Below are 14,913 nucleotides of genomic sequence, written 5' to 3'. Positions count from 1 at the left end.
ATAAGGGACTAGGTAGAAGTGCTGCCAAACCAGAGCCCCCATGGGTGCCAGCAGACAGGCAGGGGCAAGGCAGGGGAGGGTTCTCCCATGTTTTAGGGTCTCCAAAGCTCCTTGTGCTGCCTGCAGAAGGGGGGGGCCAAGAGGGAGAAAGGGAGATTTTTTTCTGGTTTCACCATAGGAAGGATTTTCAAACCCTATAAAATTCCCTTTTGACAAGTGAACGGCAAAAGCAGATTAACCTTTTTGCTAATCCTCTATAATGGCTTTAGAATCTCCTTAACCAATAAGAAAATGATAACAGCCTGTTTTTTCTTTTCTTTTTATCTATATCTATATTGTCCTCCCTTGTCTGCATGTTTTTTCTTTCTTGTTTTATTTTCCTTTCCTTTTCTAATATGAAATAGCCCAGCGATCCTATCTCCTGGAGGCTCAGTAAACAGAACATCAGAAATCCCTTTCCTTTATTCCTTTCTGGTAACAGGGTGCAGAGAAGTGGCGGCTGATTGGGATTTGATTACCAGCAGCTATCAAAAGTCTCTTTGTAAGATCTGGGTCCTAAATCCCATAATTCTTTGATAAAAGAAGTATTACCAGTCCATTTTCTGAAGTGAAAGGTACGGGAGGAATGAAAGAAAGCAATCAGCAGAGATCCTAATAGGCTAAGTGTGTATGTGGTGGGAAGCAGGGATGGGCAGAGGAGGCCAGGTGAAAGTGTCCTTTGTTAAGGATGGGGAAGAAAAATTAATCTGCTTTTGGTGTATGATTATTACAGCCAAGAGCACAAAGGGTCTGATCCTGCATCGGGCCGTGACATATCCCAGCTCACCTGCCTACAGTCCCTCTGGAGCAGCACAGTGTGGGGAGCAGAACCTGGCCCCACATCCATTCCCATGTCAGTGGCTGGGTATGTGCTTAAAAGCTGGGAGCAGTTTGCAATGATCCCTGGCATTAGTCGATCCCCAGTGCCTCTCTGGAGCACTGACACCTTGGCAGGGCAGCAGTGAACGTGTCCAGACCTGATGGCTACAAAGGTATTCTCCTGTTAAACCTGTAGAAAACAGAATTCTCCTGTCAAGCCTGTAGAAAACCTGTAGAAAACGTAAAGATTCATGGTTATAACTTATGCCACTGGAAGAGAGGCAGATAAAGGGATTGAAGAAACAACAGTGGTTTGGTTTTAAGTGAGATTCAACAGAGATTTGAGCATCACAGGTAGGGTGGCTACGGGACATCCCTTCCCAGCACTGGGAGACCAGCAGGGAGAGGAAAGGCAGGCAGAAAGCAGAGCCAAGGAGAAAAGAATGGGGACTGAGAAGGGGCTGTCCTGGAGACTGGCTCTTGTTTCTGAGCAGTGCTGGAGCAGTTGCTGGGCTGTTCAGTGTGAAGTCACGAGGTGCCACGAGGACCTTTGATGTGCAGTGGTTTCACAGCACTCACTTGTGTGTCTCCCTGCTGTACTGGGAGTGGGACTGGTATCCTTTCCCCTGCAAGGAAACACCACAAGGGAGAGCGTTCCTGAAGCCTTGCTTAAACCACACTGAGGGCAAGAGAAGTTGGGTTTAAATTTCCCAAGCAACCCGAGCTTAACCACATCTTCTCTCTTTTAACTGGAGCTGCTCATTTCAGTTACAAACCCAAGATGGAAGATGTCCTCTGTCCTCCTGTGGGTCACATCTGCCTGGCCTTGCTGTTGGGTTGGTGCCAGGCATCCCCTCCTGTCCCAAGCCACCTCTCTCGGCCATGGCCTCACCCCAGTTTCTCTCGCTGGACAGAAGAAGCTGGGAATTGAACTGATGAAGCTTTGGGGAAGCCTGGCTGCTCCAGGCAGCATGTCCAGGCTGCTCTGGGCTCCCTGAAGCACCCATCACCCGTGGCACCCTGCCTGCGCTGCCGTGGGACCTCCGTGTGCACATGAAGGCAGCGGGCAGCAATCATTCTCTGGCATTCCAAATGCCAAGCAGGGCTGAAGCTCAGCTGTACAGAGGTGGCTCCATGCCACTAAGCTGTGCCACAGAGCTGCTGCGAGCTGCCAGTAATCTAATTTATTAAGGGCTTTGAATCCTGACAAAGATTATGCCGGATACATGCAAAGCATCTGCATTATCACTGTGATTAGGGCAGCAGAGGTGGAGGAAAGGGGAAGGAGGGAAAATACAATTTCTCCACTTTCAGCAGAAAATAAATCAACTTTTGCAGAGAGTTCTGGCACAGCCAAAGGCTGCGCTATCATTAAAAATGATTTCTTATTAAGCTGAACTCTCTCCTCTCTCATATTGTGTGATATGACAGCTCTCTTTTGATGGGAAAGCTTTCATTTGCCCAGAGAAAGGGATAATTTGCTTCTTTTAAGGAGTTAATCCTCTGGTCCATTTCTGGGCTGGGAACAGCAATCCTCCCCCTTCCTTGGGTCGGAGGCTGCAGCACAATGGAGATCATAACCACCTCAAATCTACACCCGAGATGGAGAAATCAGATTTCCTTTTCCAGTCATTTTTGTGGGATTAGCTAAATCTTAGATCCACACTAACCCTTCACAAAGCTGCCAAGATTAGTTAGAATTTATTTTATTCACAGGGGGGTTTATGGTTTGCTTTCCAAAGGGATTATATCTCTCTATATATATAAATTTAGGGTGGCTTCAGTCATAAAGCAGCTGGGATAGAAGGAGAAAAAGTGTGTGTCTGTATAACATAAAACCTCAGCTGTGAGAGTGACAGACACTTGAAATGCCACGACATAGCAGCAATTCCTGATGTCCTTGCCAGTCCATTTCAAAAGCTATGTAAGCTGTGTTTTGGCTTGTGAGACCCCACTGTGGAGTCAGAGCACAGAGGGCAAATCCCTTCAGCCTTAGCTCTCCATGCCTGTGGCCACTGCTGCTGGCAGAAGATGTCTTCAGAGCCAGGGTCAGACGCCAGCACCGACAAGAGAGGCGTAAAGAAGCCGTGTTCATTCAGCATCGAGGACATCCTCTCCAGCCCGGCAGAGAAGAGGCCCCAGGTCCTGGTCCCACTGTGCCTCTTGGACTGCACACCCAGGGGGCTGTGTGAGCTGGAGACCATCCCAGCCAGCTCCCTGCAGGAGGAGGAGGAGGAAGAAGAAGAGGAAGAGCTGGAAGGAGCAGGCTGCAACTGCTGCTGCTGTTCTCACACGAGCACCCGTTCCCTGCAGGACTCCCCAAGCTGGCTGGGTGAGTGTTTGGGTTCTATTCATAGCATTGTGCTTGTGGAGGGACTGGTGCCAGACCCATGTGCAGGGGAAAACCTGGGCATTGAGTCACAATACAGCATCTGACCTGCCACCACAGTGGTCCCAGGAGCTGAGCTCCAAAGAGCAGGCACTTTTACCTGCAATGCTAGCAAGGTTTGAAAGGCAGCAGGTGCTATTGCTTGGTATTACTGCTTTAGTGTAAAACATTTGAGACATGATGCTTCTAGGGGTGGAAGTACTCTGTGAAGTGCGGGGCTCCATGGTTGTGCTGCCTAAAAGTGATGCCTTAAGCCCTTCTCTCGCTTGCATGGTGATCACACAGCTTGTCACCCATGCTGGCTGCCTCCTTCCAAACAAGATGTGTGGAGGAACTCCTGCCTGAACTGCCTTGAGGAAGATGTGTTTCAGCCCCCCACACCTAACACCGCTGCGGTACCTCTCCCCTTGCAGACACCCGGTTCCCCTGGCCCATGCAGCTCTTCCACTCAGCAGCCAGGGTCTGTAAGGGTCCCCAGGGGAACCCAGCCGAGCTTCAGAGTTGCCACCAGATCCAGCGCCGGACGCGCCGGCACCGCACCATATTCACCGAGGAGCAGCTGCAGGCTCTGGAGACGCTGTTCCATCAGAACCAGTACCCGGACGTCATCACCCGCGAGCACCTCGCAAACCGCATTCACCTGAAGGAGGAGAGGGTAGAGGTGAGGTCCTGCCTCCCGGTTGGATGCTATTTGCCCCCGAGGACACAGACCAGGGCATTGCACTGTCTGTTGCAGGAGATGCAGACCCAGGGCCTCAGTTTAAAAACCATTGTTGGGTGTTTGACAGAACACTGGTTAGGTCTGGCAAACAATAGAGCAATACGAAACAGATCTGCTGGGCTGGTTTGTTCCGGTATCTGGCCCCACAAACACACACTGTCTCCTAGAATCACCTGTATTGAATCACAATACACACAATACACATCACATCACTGTGTATGAATCACAAACACACACAGGCCCAGTTCAGCTCATCCCCTCACTGCAGTGTTTATTCCTTGTTTATGTGATCTGTGTGACCTCTGAATTTGCCGGGGGGGGGGGGGCGGGGGGCAGCTCTCTTGTCCCCATTACACATCCTGAGCAAGATCGCAGGGGAGAGGCTCATTACATTCTGTACCAAACCCTTACACTGGGAGGTGTATTACAGTAGCTAAAGCTTATACTGTACAGTCCAAGGGTGTAAGCTGCTGTCTCTCTCCCAAGCAACACACGGGATGTGAAAGTTCTTTTCTTGCTTTGTGCTTTACAGGTGTGGTTTAAAAACCGTCGGGCCAAGTGGCGGCATCAGAAGAGGGCGTCCGCCTCGGCACTGATCCTTCAAGGCACCAGGAAGTCCCCCGAGGAGAGCTGTTAGCGGTCACCGGCTGCATCTCAGCAGCTGAACGCCCAGAGCACCTATTTCCCATAGCTGACAGGTTCTGTAGGGTGTGACCCGAGGGGGACGAATGAGGCAAAAGGGAATCTGTGATTCCCAGAGGATGAGGACAAGTGAAAGCAGACACGGCACATTCCCATCCCAGTTTCTCTCCCAAACCTAGCTCACTTGGCACATAACTCGCCAGGCATCACCCTCAGATGCTCAAGCAGAATCCACTGCCAAAGCCCGTGCAGGGGACAGAGCGATGCCAGTGTTCAGTGTGTGTGCTTCAAGGGGAGGGGAGACTCCTCTCCCCGTCTTGCTCCGCGCAGGCGGTATTTGTGCTTGTTTCACTGCTGTACACGTGCAACACATCAATGAATGTTTCCTGCTTCCAGCACCTCGATGGCACCTTTTGGGGCTGAGCTCACAGCACGGGCAGTCTGATCCTTAACAACGACACCGGGCTCTCCCCATGCTGGAGGGGACCCCGCGCTGCGGTGCGAGGGGCTGGCACAGCGAGCGCCCTGCTCTCCCCGCACCGCTCCCTGTGCGCGGCAGCGGGACCAGTGAACGCCCCCCTCCCGCCACCGCCGGGCGTGCTGGGCCGTGCCTCGCTCACCCCCGCGGGCCGGCCTCCCGCAGCCCCAACCTCCCACGCGGCGGTGCGCACTCCCGGTGTCTTGAGGAGGTCCGTGGGGGGGGGCTGTGGGCAGAGGGCTCCGCAGCCCGGCACAGCCCAACCGTGGGGCAGCCGCCAGCTCCGTTATCACGGAGCGAGACCGGGCGAGTCCTCCCTGCCGACAGGGGGCGCGCTGGCCGCCGCGAGCACGGAACCGTGCGCCTCTTCCTTGGGCGGGCCGGAGGGGCAGGATGTTCCGGGTTCCCTTGGCGCGGCCCTGTGACGTCACGGTGTGTCGCGTTTGCGACGGCGGCTGAGGAAGGTGTGGGGCTGCCTTGGTGGGCCCGGCCCGGCGCTATGGAGCAAGCGGTGGTTCCGGCCGCCTCCGCCCGTGCCGTGGTGCCGGCCGCGGGCAGGGGCGACGGCGCCGGCGTAACCCCGCCGGCCTCCAGGCCCCCGAAGACGATCCTGGATGAGGAGACCTACATCGAGGTAAGCCGGCGGGCCTGGGGCTGGGCCGGGCCCAGCTCTCCCGGCGCTTGGGCCGAGCGCGGCGGGTCCCGCTGTAACCCGGGCTGCGGTTGGGCCTGGGGGCGAGGCAGCCCTGCGGCCGTCTGACGGGATCCGGTACGTCCGGTGCGCTGCCCGGCGGCCGCCGCGGAGCTCCGAGGTGTCCCAGCGCGGCCCCGCAGCTGTGTCTGTGCTTGCAGCGTCTGGAGAAGATCATTCAGCGAGACTTCTTCCCTGATGTGGCGATGTTGCGAGCACAGAAGGAGTATCTGGAGGCGGAAGAAAACGGCGACTTGGAGAAAATGAGGCAAATCGCGATCAAATTTGGCTCCTCCTTGAGCAAATCATCGGGGGACACACCTGTACCCTGTAAGAACTGCATCACTGGGGTGTGAGGGTTGATATCTGATGTTACTGCTCTGATTTATCTAACCGTGTGAAGGCGGCGCTTATCTTAACGATTCACATTGTCATTGCATGGGAATTAGCCTGACAGATTGGGCAGTAGCCACTGTCAGATGAGTGGTGCTGAATTTCTGTTTGATGGTGTTTATATTTCCTTCTTGAGGGAATGGTTTTGGAAAAAAACCCAGCTACTGAATAACCATTCCTCACAGGCATCTTTTGCCAAGCTCCTGCTCCCTAGGACATGTTACATGCTTGAATGTGCAATATTATTGTTATCAGAAACTCTAAGCTATGCTTTGAGTCCTTATTACAGTTTTAAGAGTTTTTGCTGCCTCTGCAGATGTGTAATGAGTTTGTTTATGGGGGACAGAAGATGTTGGAAGCTTGTGATTATCAGAGGTTCACGTAGCAGACATCCAGTGTCCTGTTGTGTGTCTGCTTTCACTTCAGGTTCAGGTGTCTATTACATTAAAGCCCACTCTCTGGCTAAGCTCTTGCAGTGTGGTTTAGGCTTTCTTGTGGCAAAGGGCATGTGTCAGCCAGTGGTTTCCCTTTCTCCCCTCCTGCAAGGGCTGGCCCTGGCCTAGGTCAAGATTGTTGTGCTGCTGCTTGCTTCTGCGGGCAAAAGCTGTGCATAAGGTGGCAAATATACTGGGCTGTGGCTCTCCTGTGAATTTTCCCCAACAGGAGAAAAATGATGTCTTAGATGAGAGCAAAATCTTGTTCAGTGTTTGGGACAAAATTGAATATTTGGCATTTTTTCACAAATTTTAATTAAACTGTGGTTCTCTTGCTATGTGTTCTGTGACTTGTTTGGAATGTGACCCTTTCTGGTGGCAGATGGCACAGCAAGTGTCCTGTTCTGTGCTCTGCTAACCATTTTTTTCTGTCACAGATGTTACTCCAGCCACATTTGAAACCCCAGAAGTGCATCCAGGTGGCCTTCCACTGGAGGATAAATCCAAAGCTGGTGTCAAAGCTGCAGAGGAAGGTAGGAGAATGATGTTTGTTTAGCTGAATTCTTCAGCAGCAGGAAAGTACTTTTGTGAGCTCTGCCTCCTGTATGGACTGTGGGTATTTAGCAGGTGTTGAAGCAGTTTCCTTTGACTTTCTAATGGGTGAAAATGATCACTCTGAAGTTGAACTTGATGTAAAGTTTTGTCATGTGTGTGAGTTCTCAATTATGGGTCTCTTTAGGGCTGTGTAAATTCTGAGCTCAGTTGAACTCTTTGAAGGCAGAAGGGTTTTGTTCTACATCAGCTAAAATTAATTCTGTAAGTAAGCAAAGATTGTAGGGGCAGAGCTACTCATATACAATATTAAAAATGTCTACAAGCAGCTGTCCATGTGTGCAATTTCCTTTAACACAAATAGTTATAAATGCCATAAAAAGTTTTATGGGAAGGTTGGTTGTATGTCTTGCAAAAAAGAACGTTTTATTGTACCTCTCTGCATGTGTGTATTTGTTTTTTCCACTGAGCTTCATGCTAATTATTAGTGGGTCTGTAGAAGGTTTGCTGTCAGAATGATTAAGAATTATGTATAGTGCTGTTGTAGAAAAGGAGGTATTAGCCTTTTTCAGGCTTCTTCCCTCTTTTTGTTAGGAGAAGCAGAGAAAGATGATAAAGAGGCGCTTCCCAATCTGGACAGCTTCCTAGCAAAACACACAAGTGAAGATAATGCTTCGTTTGAGCAGATCATGGAAGTGGCCAAAGAGAAGGAGAAAGTCAAGCATGCTTGGCTGTACAGTGCAGAAGAGGAGTATGCCCAGGTAGGGAAATGGCTCAGCTGTATCTCTGCTCCTGAAGTGACACAACAGGGAAATACTGTTTTACTGTATGTCTTTCTTGTTTGATTAAAGAAAATATTATCTTTTTGCTTTTGAATCCTACTATAAAAACAGATGGGAGTTCATGGGCTCTGAGTGTGAGGCTATTGCATTAGACCATGGATTTACTCATATTGCAGAATAAGAATAGAAAGGTCTTGATTTTAAGTAGTAGGTGCTTGGCGTGATCACATTAAATCTGAGCTAAGCCTGAGTTTCCTGGGTCCTGTGAGAGCTTGTTACTTCCTTTGCAGTCCTGCTTTTTCCCCATCTGTAACTCAAGAGCAGTGTTGACATAGTTGCTGAGGATCTATCTCTTCCTAAAGTTGTGAGACTGGAGCATTGCACTGAGTGCAGGTATTGCTGTTCTTGGCAGTCTCTTCCATAAGTGGCAATACCAAGGAGAGCAGCTGAGAAAAGTTCCTGTTGTTTGTCCATGAGCCCTTTATTATTTGCTGTTAGATTGTACTATTTCTGTTTCTGTTGCCAATAATGATCTATTCAGCTGCTGAAGTAAATTCCTGTACACAGTACGGCTGGCTGTGCTGTTTGCCTCAGACAGGCAGGGGCATTCAGGGCCTGTTCTGGAGCTGCCATGTCAATCTTTCTCCGTCAGCAGTGAGCAGCCAGCATTGATGCCAGATGCATCAGTGATGGATGTAAGTTGCAGTGCCTTTTATTGAAGTTTGGCACTGACACCTGAGTGTTTCCTGCTGTGTTACTGTGAGTGAGTGTTATGGTTTTATCCCAGCTAATGTAAACCCTTGGAGTCCGTTACAATAAAAATGCTCTCTGTGGCTCATTAAGCATCCTCTTTGCCTGAATGCTTTCATCCAGAATTAAAAGGCAGGCAGCAGGAGACCGTTCACAAAGCACAGGGGTTGTTTCAGATCAGGGTGAAGTTTCCAGAGCTGGTCTGTGCTGATGTTGTGTGTCTTCTTGTCAGCCAGCACTGTTCAGACCTTGCATTTCCTCGCACTCAGTGCCTATTTGTGTAGCAGACAATTTTGCTATGCCTTATTTAACATACTTGGTGACAATACTGCTATTTAAATGTATATGGACAACATCAGTTGATGTCTTTAATATAGAGCTTCTGGCAGTAATTTTCTAGTTTAGTTGGTGTGAGAGTTTTTAAATGGAGTAACTTGTTGGTGGGTGACTGCATTCTGTTAGGGGTTTTTTTGGTATCAGTGATACTAGTATGCTGGTAACAGCACACAACTAACTGTGTAAGTGTACACACAAGTAAGTGTAAGTATGTCAAATGCTTCTATACCTGTGTTGCCTGTGGAAATGTTTGGAAACTCTCTTAAGTGTTGAAGAAGTGCCCTTTCTGGGTTTTAATGCTTGCCTCAGCTAATGCAGTTTGCATGATATTAGGATGGTACAGATACTTTCCCAAGGTTACATGCCAAAGCCTTGTAGACTGCCTTTATGTTAGATGTAGTGCCTGATGTTGCTCTTCCCTCTTTTGGCAATGAATGCTTCGTTTGAATTTTTATTAGTAGATAGAGGAAAACCAGAAAAAGCTTGAACCAAAACAAGTGCTGTCACAAGATGTAATAAACAAAGTCGTAATCTTTATGAGAATTTACTTCTCTGGTTCTCACCTCGTTTTATACCAGAACTTCATATGGAATCATTTACAAGCTCAGGCAGGAACAGGATGGTTTCTCAAATGACACTTGCTAGAGAGTGCTTATGCCATGCCAGGAGCAAAGTGTTCTGTGGCAGGGAGCTGAGCTTGTGGTTGAGCTCTGCATGGTGTAGATGCCTGGTTGAAATGTTGCAGGAGTCTGTCAGAACTGATGCTTCCCCCACCACCACCCTTTTCTAATCTTTTTTTCTATAACGCTCTTTCAGCGGCGCAATGAGAACCTGGCCCTTCCTTCAGCAGAGCAGCAAGCTCTGGAGAGTGTGAAAGCCGGACTGGAGACCTGGGAATACACAGCTCGAAACACCCTCATGTATTATCCAACAGGTGAGGTTGCAGGTTTCTTATGACGGGCACTGATTCTGAGTGGATTGACTCTGAACAGTGCTAACAGCATAACAGCGTTTCTGTAGATGACTGAGCACCTCTTACTGGCAATGCTGCACTTTTTCCTCTGTGAAACTCAGATACATAAAGTTGCTTTAAAATGTCTGGTGTTTTCTCTCTCTTTTTGTATTTTTTTTTTCTCTTTTTCTTTATTTGAATTTTGCTCCTTTGCCTTTGATTGCAAAAGGCAATCGAAGTGTGATCATATTCTGTTTGTCATTGAGAAATTCATTATCTGTATTACAGAAGCACTTGGTTTCAGGAGCCAAAGCTCTTTCCAGTTTGGTCTTTCTTCTTTATCAGCACTTTCTTGTCATCTTTATTCAATCTTAGCTTCTGCTCAGAGAGTGCTTCTTGAACTTTTTGGGCTTTTGGTTGCTATAGAAAACTATGTAATTTGTAAATGCCCTTTTCTTTGGTTATAAATGTACAATTGGTAACTTCTGCAAACCAGTGAAGTACAGAAAAGAAAGTCTTGTTAACTTAAAAAGAAATTAAAAATCTGATCTTAATTTATAGATTTCAGGTGTTACAAAGCTTCTTTCTGGTACAAATTCTGTTTTAAATTGCTAGTGGTATACACAGCAATTGCTGATGGATTCTGTTGTGTAGGAATGTGTGGCAAGTGTTGTGTTGGTCAGGAGCTTTAGAGCACACTGCCTAGTGTTATCTGAGCCCTTTCTTAAAAGGCATTTTGCTTTTCAAGGTGTACCTGATGGGGATGAAGTATTTAAGAAGCCCAGGGAAGTTGTCCATCAAAACACCCGTTTTGTGAAGGACCCTTTTAGCCAAGCCGTGAGCAAATCACAGCTCCAACAAGCTGCAGCCCTCAACGCTCAGGTTGGATAATTACACTTCTAATACTTTGTTACACTCTTCCCTCTAATGTGGATCAACCAGGAAAACTGTGTGTGCTAGATAATGCTGATTCACGCCTTTCTCCACATGAATGGCATTGTCTTTTTTTTGTTTCAGTACAAACAGGGCAAAGTGGGACCAGATGGGAAAGAACTGATACCCCAAGAGTCTCCAAAAGTGAATGGATATGGATTTGTGGCTACCCCCTCTCCTGCCCCTGGTAAGAGGGATTTCTTATGTTTTCTGATGTAAAATGCTCTGTTCAACTCTGAGGTATCACTGTTGATTTAGAGAAGGAGATGAGCTTTCTATCTATGTAAGTGTCATGAGCTGGTGACTTTCTTGTGTACTGTGTATGCCCACTCAGCCCAGTGCTTAAATGCTAGTCCTGTATGCTGGCTAGAGGAGTCATGCTGTACCCAGGAGGCTCTGAGCAAGCTGCCATACTATCACTTAGGAATCATGTGGAGGGAGTTGAGCCCTTCTAGCCAACTGGGGTGCTGTGGCTGCTTGTTTTATCCCTGGGTCATACTTGGGAGCTTAAAGAATTCAGATACTTCACAGCCATTAACCTTCCAGTGAATTGTCCTGTAGGTTTTTGAGTGATATTCAGCCTGACTCATAACAATGTGACATATCACTTCCTTCACAGTCTAACCTCCTGTTTCTCTCCACGTCTGCTGCTTTCTTGGTTCCTCCTTTGTCTGAATACACTTGTGTATTATATACTGCTTTTGTTAACGTGGATTAGCTGTAGAATACTTTTGGTTAGAACAGACGTGATTTTTCTTCCAGTTGAAACGTCATATCTAAGTTTTCACTCACTCCTCGCTACCATTGTGTTTCCCCTGTCTTTTGTTATGATGCTAAAAGCTGAATGTACTGAGGCTTTTCCTCCGGAAAGCCTGTAGGTGGCATTTGGAGCGCACCTCCTTTCTCTATTGAAGTGCCTGTGCCATACCAGTCACTAGCCAGTGGCTTAATCGGGCTTTTAGCTGCAATTCATCTTGAGGCTAGCCTGTACCAAGCAGTGACTGCACTTTGTCTAACAGCTACCACCGCAGAATGGATTCTAAGTTAGGCTATTACATGTATTCTAAGTCCTCTGCCTATTTCTCTGCTTTTAAATAGTTCCTTACGTTAAAGGAGTTTTCATGAAGTAACAAGGGGAAGACTAGTACCACAGGGGAAAAAATGAAAGTGGCACTAAGCAAAAGCTCACCAAATGGAAAAATAAACACATGGAAAGGACAGTGCTTGGGTGTTGTCACCTAGAGGGTGACACAGCCACTGGCAACGCTGTTAGTTTAAGGTCATGCTCTTTCAATGGGAACCACATGTTGCTAATGGATATTGGATATGGATATGTGATTTCCTCTGCAGTGGAGGGGCTCCTTTGTGTGTTGATGAATTTGCATTTCATTATTTGCCTCTCTGGATTTTTTTGCTGTGAATGAATAGTCAAATGTCTTTCATAAGCATGACTCTTAAAATTTGGTTTTAGGTGTGAATGAGTCTCCTTTTATGACATGGGGTGAAATTGAAAGCACCCCTTTGCGCTTAGAAGGGTCGGAAACGCCGTATGTGGACAGAACGCCTGGACCAGCCTTCAAGGTATTCCATGTCAGCAGTCAGCATGTCATTCTCTTTGGGGGGGAAAGACTAAGAAGGGAAAGGCAAGTGAGTAACTAATAGGCTAACATTGTTGTAGGAGTGTGACACGTCTCTGGGCTGTGTTCCCAGTCCCTGGTTCCAATAATCTAGGTTCTGCTTGGAGGGTGGAGGTGGACATGAGCGCTGCTTGGTGGAGGTACCTGAGGTGGAACACGCGCTGTTGTCAGGAGAGCGAGGCTTCATATTTGATGATACAAAGCCCAGACATAGGGGTTTTCAGAGGAAGCTGAAGAGATACCCAGTTTTTCCAATTTCAGTGTATAAATGGGTAGAAACTGTAGGATTTCCCTCTGTCTTGATCTTTCAGCTGTCACAGTCTGAGGCAGGTGTATCACTTGAGAATATAAAAGCTGCTCTGGTTTTGCTAATGGTACAGGTCCCTGCATGCCAACTGTCTCCTGCTGCTGTCATTGTGTATGAGCTGAGACTCTTGCTTCAAGAAAGGTGTAATTTGCTGTATGTGCCTATGTTTTGCCAGACTCAGAAGCCCTTGACTGGTTCTCCTGCTGTGTAGCAATGTCTGTTTGCCTGAGAGCTGGCTGGCCACAGGCCAGGCCATGAAAGACACAGGTGACATTGTTTGTCTAGGAGGGACAGCAGGAGGAAATGCCAGAGGTAATGGCTGCTTCCTTGACTGAACTGGTTCTACCATTTTTGTTACTTGCTTAGGCAGGTTGAAGGTCCCTCTGTGTCCTCTCTGGCTTTTATATAGCAGCAGAGGGCTGTGGGCTGACCCCACTTCTCCCCACTTTAGATCCCTGTAATCTGGAATCCAACTGTGAAGGTGCTTTGACTCATTTTTGCAGCATTCATAAGAGTCTCTTGGCAACTGAACTGTGTGATGCATTTGTAGATCCTGGAGCCTGGGCGCCGTGAGAGGCTGGGGCTCAAGATGGCCAATGAAGTGGCAGCTAAAAAACGAGCAAAGAAGCTGGAGGCACTTCGAAAAGCGACAGAAAACTTGGCCAGGTGAGATTTGTTCTGACAGCAGAACCGTGGAGGGGTATCTGCTGATGAGATTTAAATCAACATATGTAGAAAGGGAGGAGTGATCACAGTACTGGGAGCAGCAGTAGGTACAGTCAGACTGCAAGGCTTTAGAAATCAGAAAACTTTGATTCTGAGGGAAGGTGGCTGGTGGCTGTCCTTGATACTCCCTCTTGTCAGTGTTACTGTTCTGCCTTACAGCCACCCAGCAATGCATCTGGATCAGTGTCTTGCCTCATTGCAAAGAGGAGATGTGATAAGCCTTGCTTGGCTGGGTCACAGGAAGGATAGAACAGGCTCAAAGGAAAAGGCAGGTGGTACCACTCAGGTTTGGAGGGATGTAGGAGGTTTCTTTGTCATTTGTCTCTAGAGAGACAGGCTGCATTTACCTGCAGGCAGAATGACTTCTGCAGCCAGTGGGTCTGGTCTGTTGCGAGTGGATATCAAGCTCATCTGTGGAAGCATTGATGCTCTTCCACATAAGTGGCAGATTTTTACTGTAAAATCTTTTAAACCTGTTTATTCTGTTCCAGCTTCACTCCAAAAGGACTAAGCCCAGCAATGTCACCAGCTTTGCAGAGACTAGTAAACAGGACTGCAAGTAAATATACTGACAAAGCACTGCGAGCCAGCTATACTCCTTCTCCAGCCCACACTGGAACGCCTGGTTACAAGACCCCAGCAAGTGGGCCTCATACACCCACAAGTACCCCACAGTCTAGGACAGTATCTCAGACGCCAGTATCTCAGGATACTACATCAATCACAGACAATTTACTGCAGCTTCCTAAAAGAAGGAAGGCATCTGATTTCATCTGAATATTCCAGTCACCAGCAAGGCAACAGTGAACTGGCCTCACTCAGCTGTCTGCAAATGGGATGTTGTGAGCCATCGGTGTAAGGGGCGTCTAGATACAGCTGCCAGAATGGAAGCCAGTGGTTAGAAGATCTGGGACCAGCGCTACTCTAGACTATATAGATAAAATAGCCTGCAATGTGCTTTTAGGAAGCAGGGTATCTCTTGCTGTTGTATAAATTCCCTTTGTACTGCATGGGTGGGATGCACAGGGCTGTGGTAGAAAAAGAATGCTTCCTGCAATGGCAGAGAAGATTCTGGACTCTTGGAAAAGAGTGATAATTGTTTAAAGATATGTTTCTTTTTTTAAGATGGCCATGCATTTAAGTACATTTCTGTACAGATATGTCTATTTATAAAATGTGGTAAGCCTTCCTAAAAGGTTGAACTGGACTTCCTTTGAGCTTGCCAGACATCTTTGGTTTTGTGTTTTGCAGAGGAGCGGATATAATCATGTATATATTAAGAGATGACCCAGAGTATTTAGAGGGCTTCTCTTTAATTTGAGTTGCTCTTGA

General features: G+C 47.8%; 3 protein-coding genes across 3 annotated transcripts in view; 2 read left to right on the top strand and 1 right to left on the bottom strand.

The window, feature by feature from the left end:
• Nucleotides 1-14,913, bottom strand: part of LOC133221697 (pre-B lymphocyte protein 3-like) — a 157,787-nt gene that overhangs the window by 44,776 nt on the left and 98,098 nt on the right. The gene's annotated exons all lie outside the window — the stretch shown is intronic.
• Nucleotides 1,533-4,956, top strand: GSC2 (goosecoid homeobox 2). Its single transcript, XM_061370430.1, has 3 exons — nucleotides 1,533-3,190; nucleotides 3,661-3,908; nucleotides 4,501-4,956. Exons 1-3 carry the CDS (start codon nucleotides 2,890-2,892, stop codon nucleotides 4,603-4,605), a joined length of 654 nt encoding a protein of 217 aa, XP_061226414.1. The 5' UTR covers nucleotides 1,533-2,889; the 3' UTR covers nucleotides 4,606-4,956.
• Nucleotides 5,583-14,788, top strand: ESS2 (ess-2 splicing factor homolog). The gene is made up of 10 exons (XM_061370780.1): nucleotides 5,583-5,722; nucleotides 5,941-6,109; nucleotides 7,044-7,139; nucleotides 7,753-7,919; nucleotides 9,843-9,960; nucleotides 10,727-10,860; nucleotides 10,996-11,098; nucleotides 12,383-12,492; nucleotides 13,406-13,521; nucleotides 14,073-14,788. The coding sequence occupies exons 1-10, from the start codon at nucleotides 5,588-5,590 to the stop codon at nucleotides 14,356-14,358; spliced, it is 1,434 nt and encodes a 477-aa protein (XP_061226764.1). The 5' UTR covers nucleotides 5,583-5,587; the 3' UTR covers nucleotides 14,359-14,788.

The sequence above is a fragment of the Neopsephotus bourkii genome, unplaced genomic scaffold (genome assembly GCF_033783945.1).
Source record: "Neopsephotus bourkii isolate Nb327-2 ecotype Australia unplaced genomic scaffold, CSIRO-AGI_Nbou_v1 NB_1542, whole genome shotgun sequence".
Lineage (NCBI taxonomy): Eukaryota > Metazoa > Chordata > Aves > Psittaciformes > Psittacidae > Neopsephotus > Neopsephotus bourkii.
The sequence above is the reverse complement of the archived record's forward strand: the minus strand, read 5'-3'. Positions and strand labels throughout refer to the sequence as shown.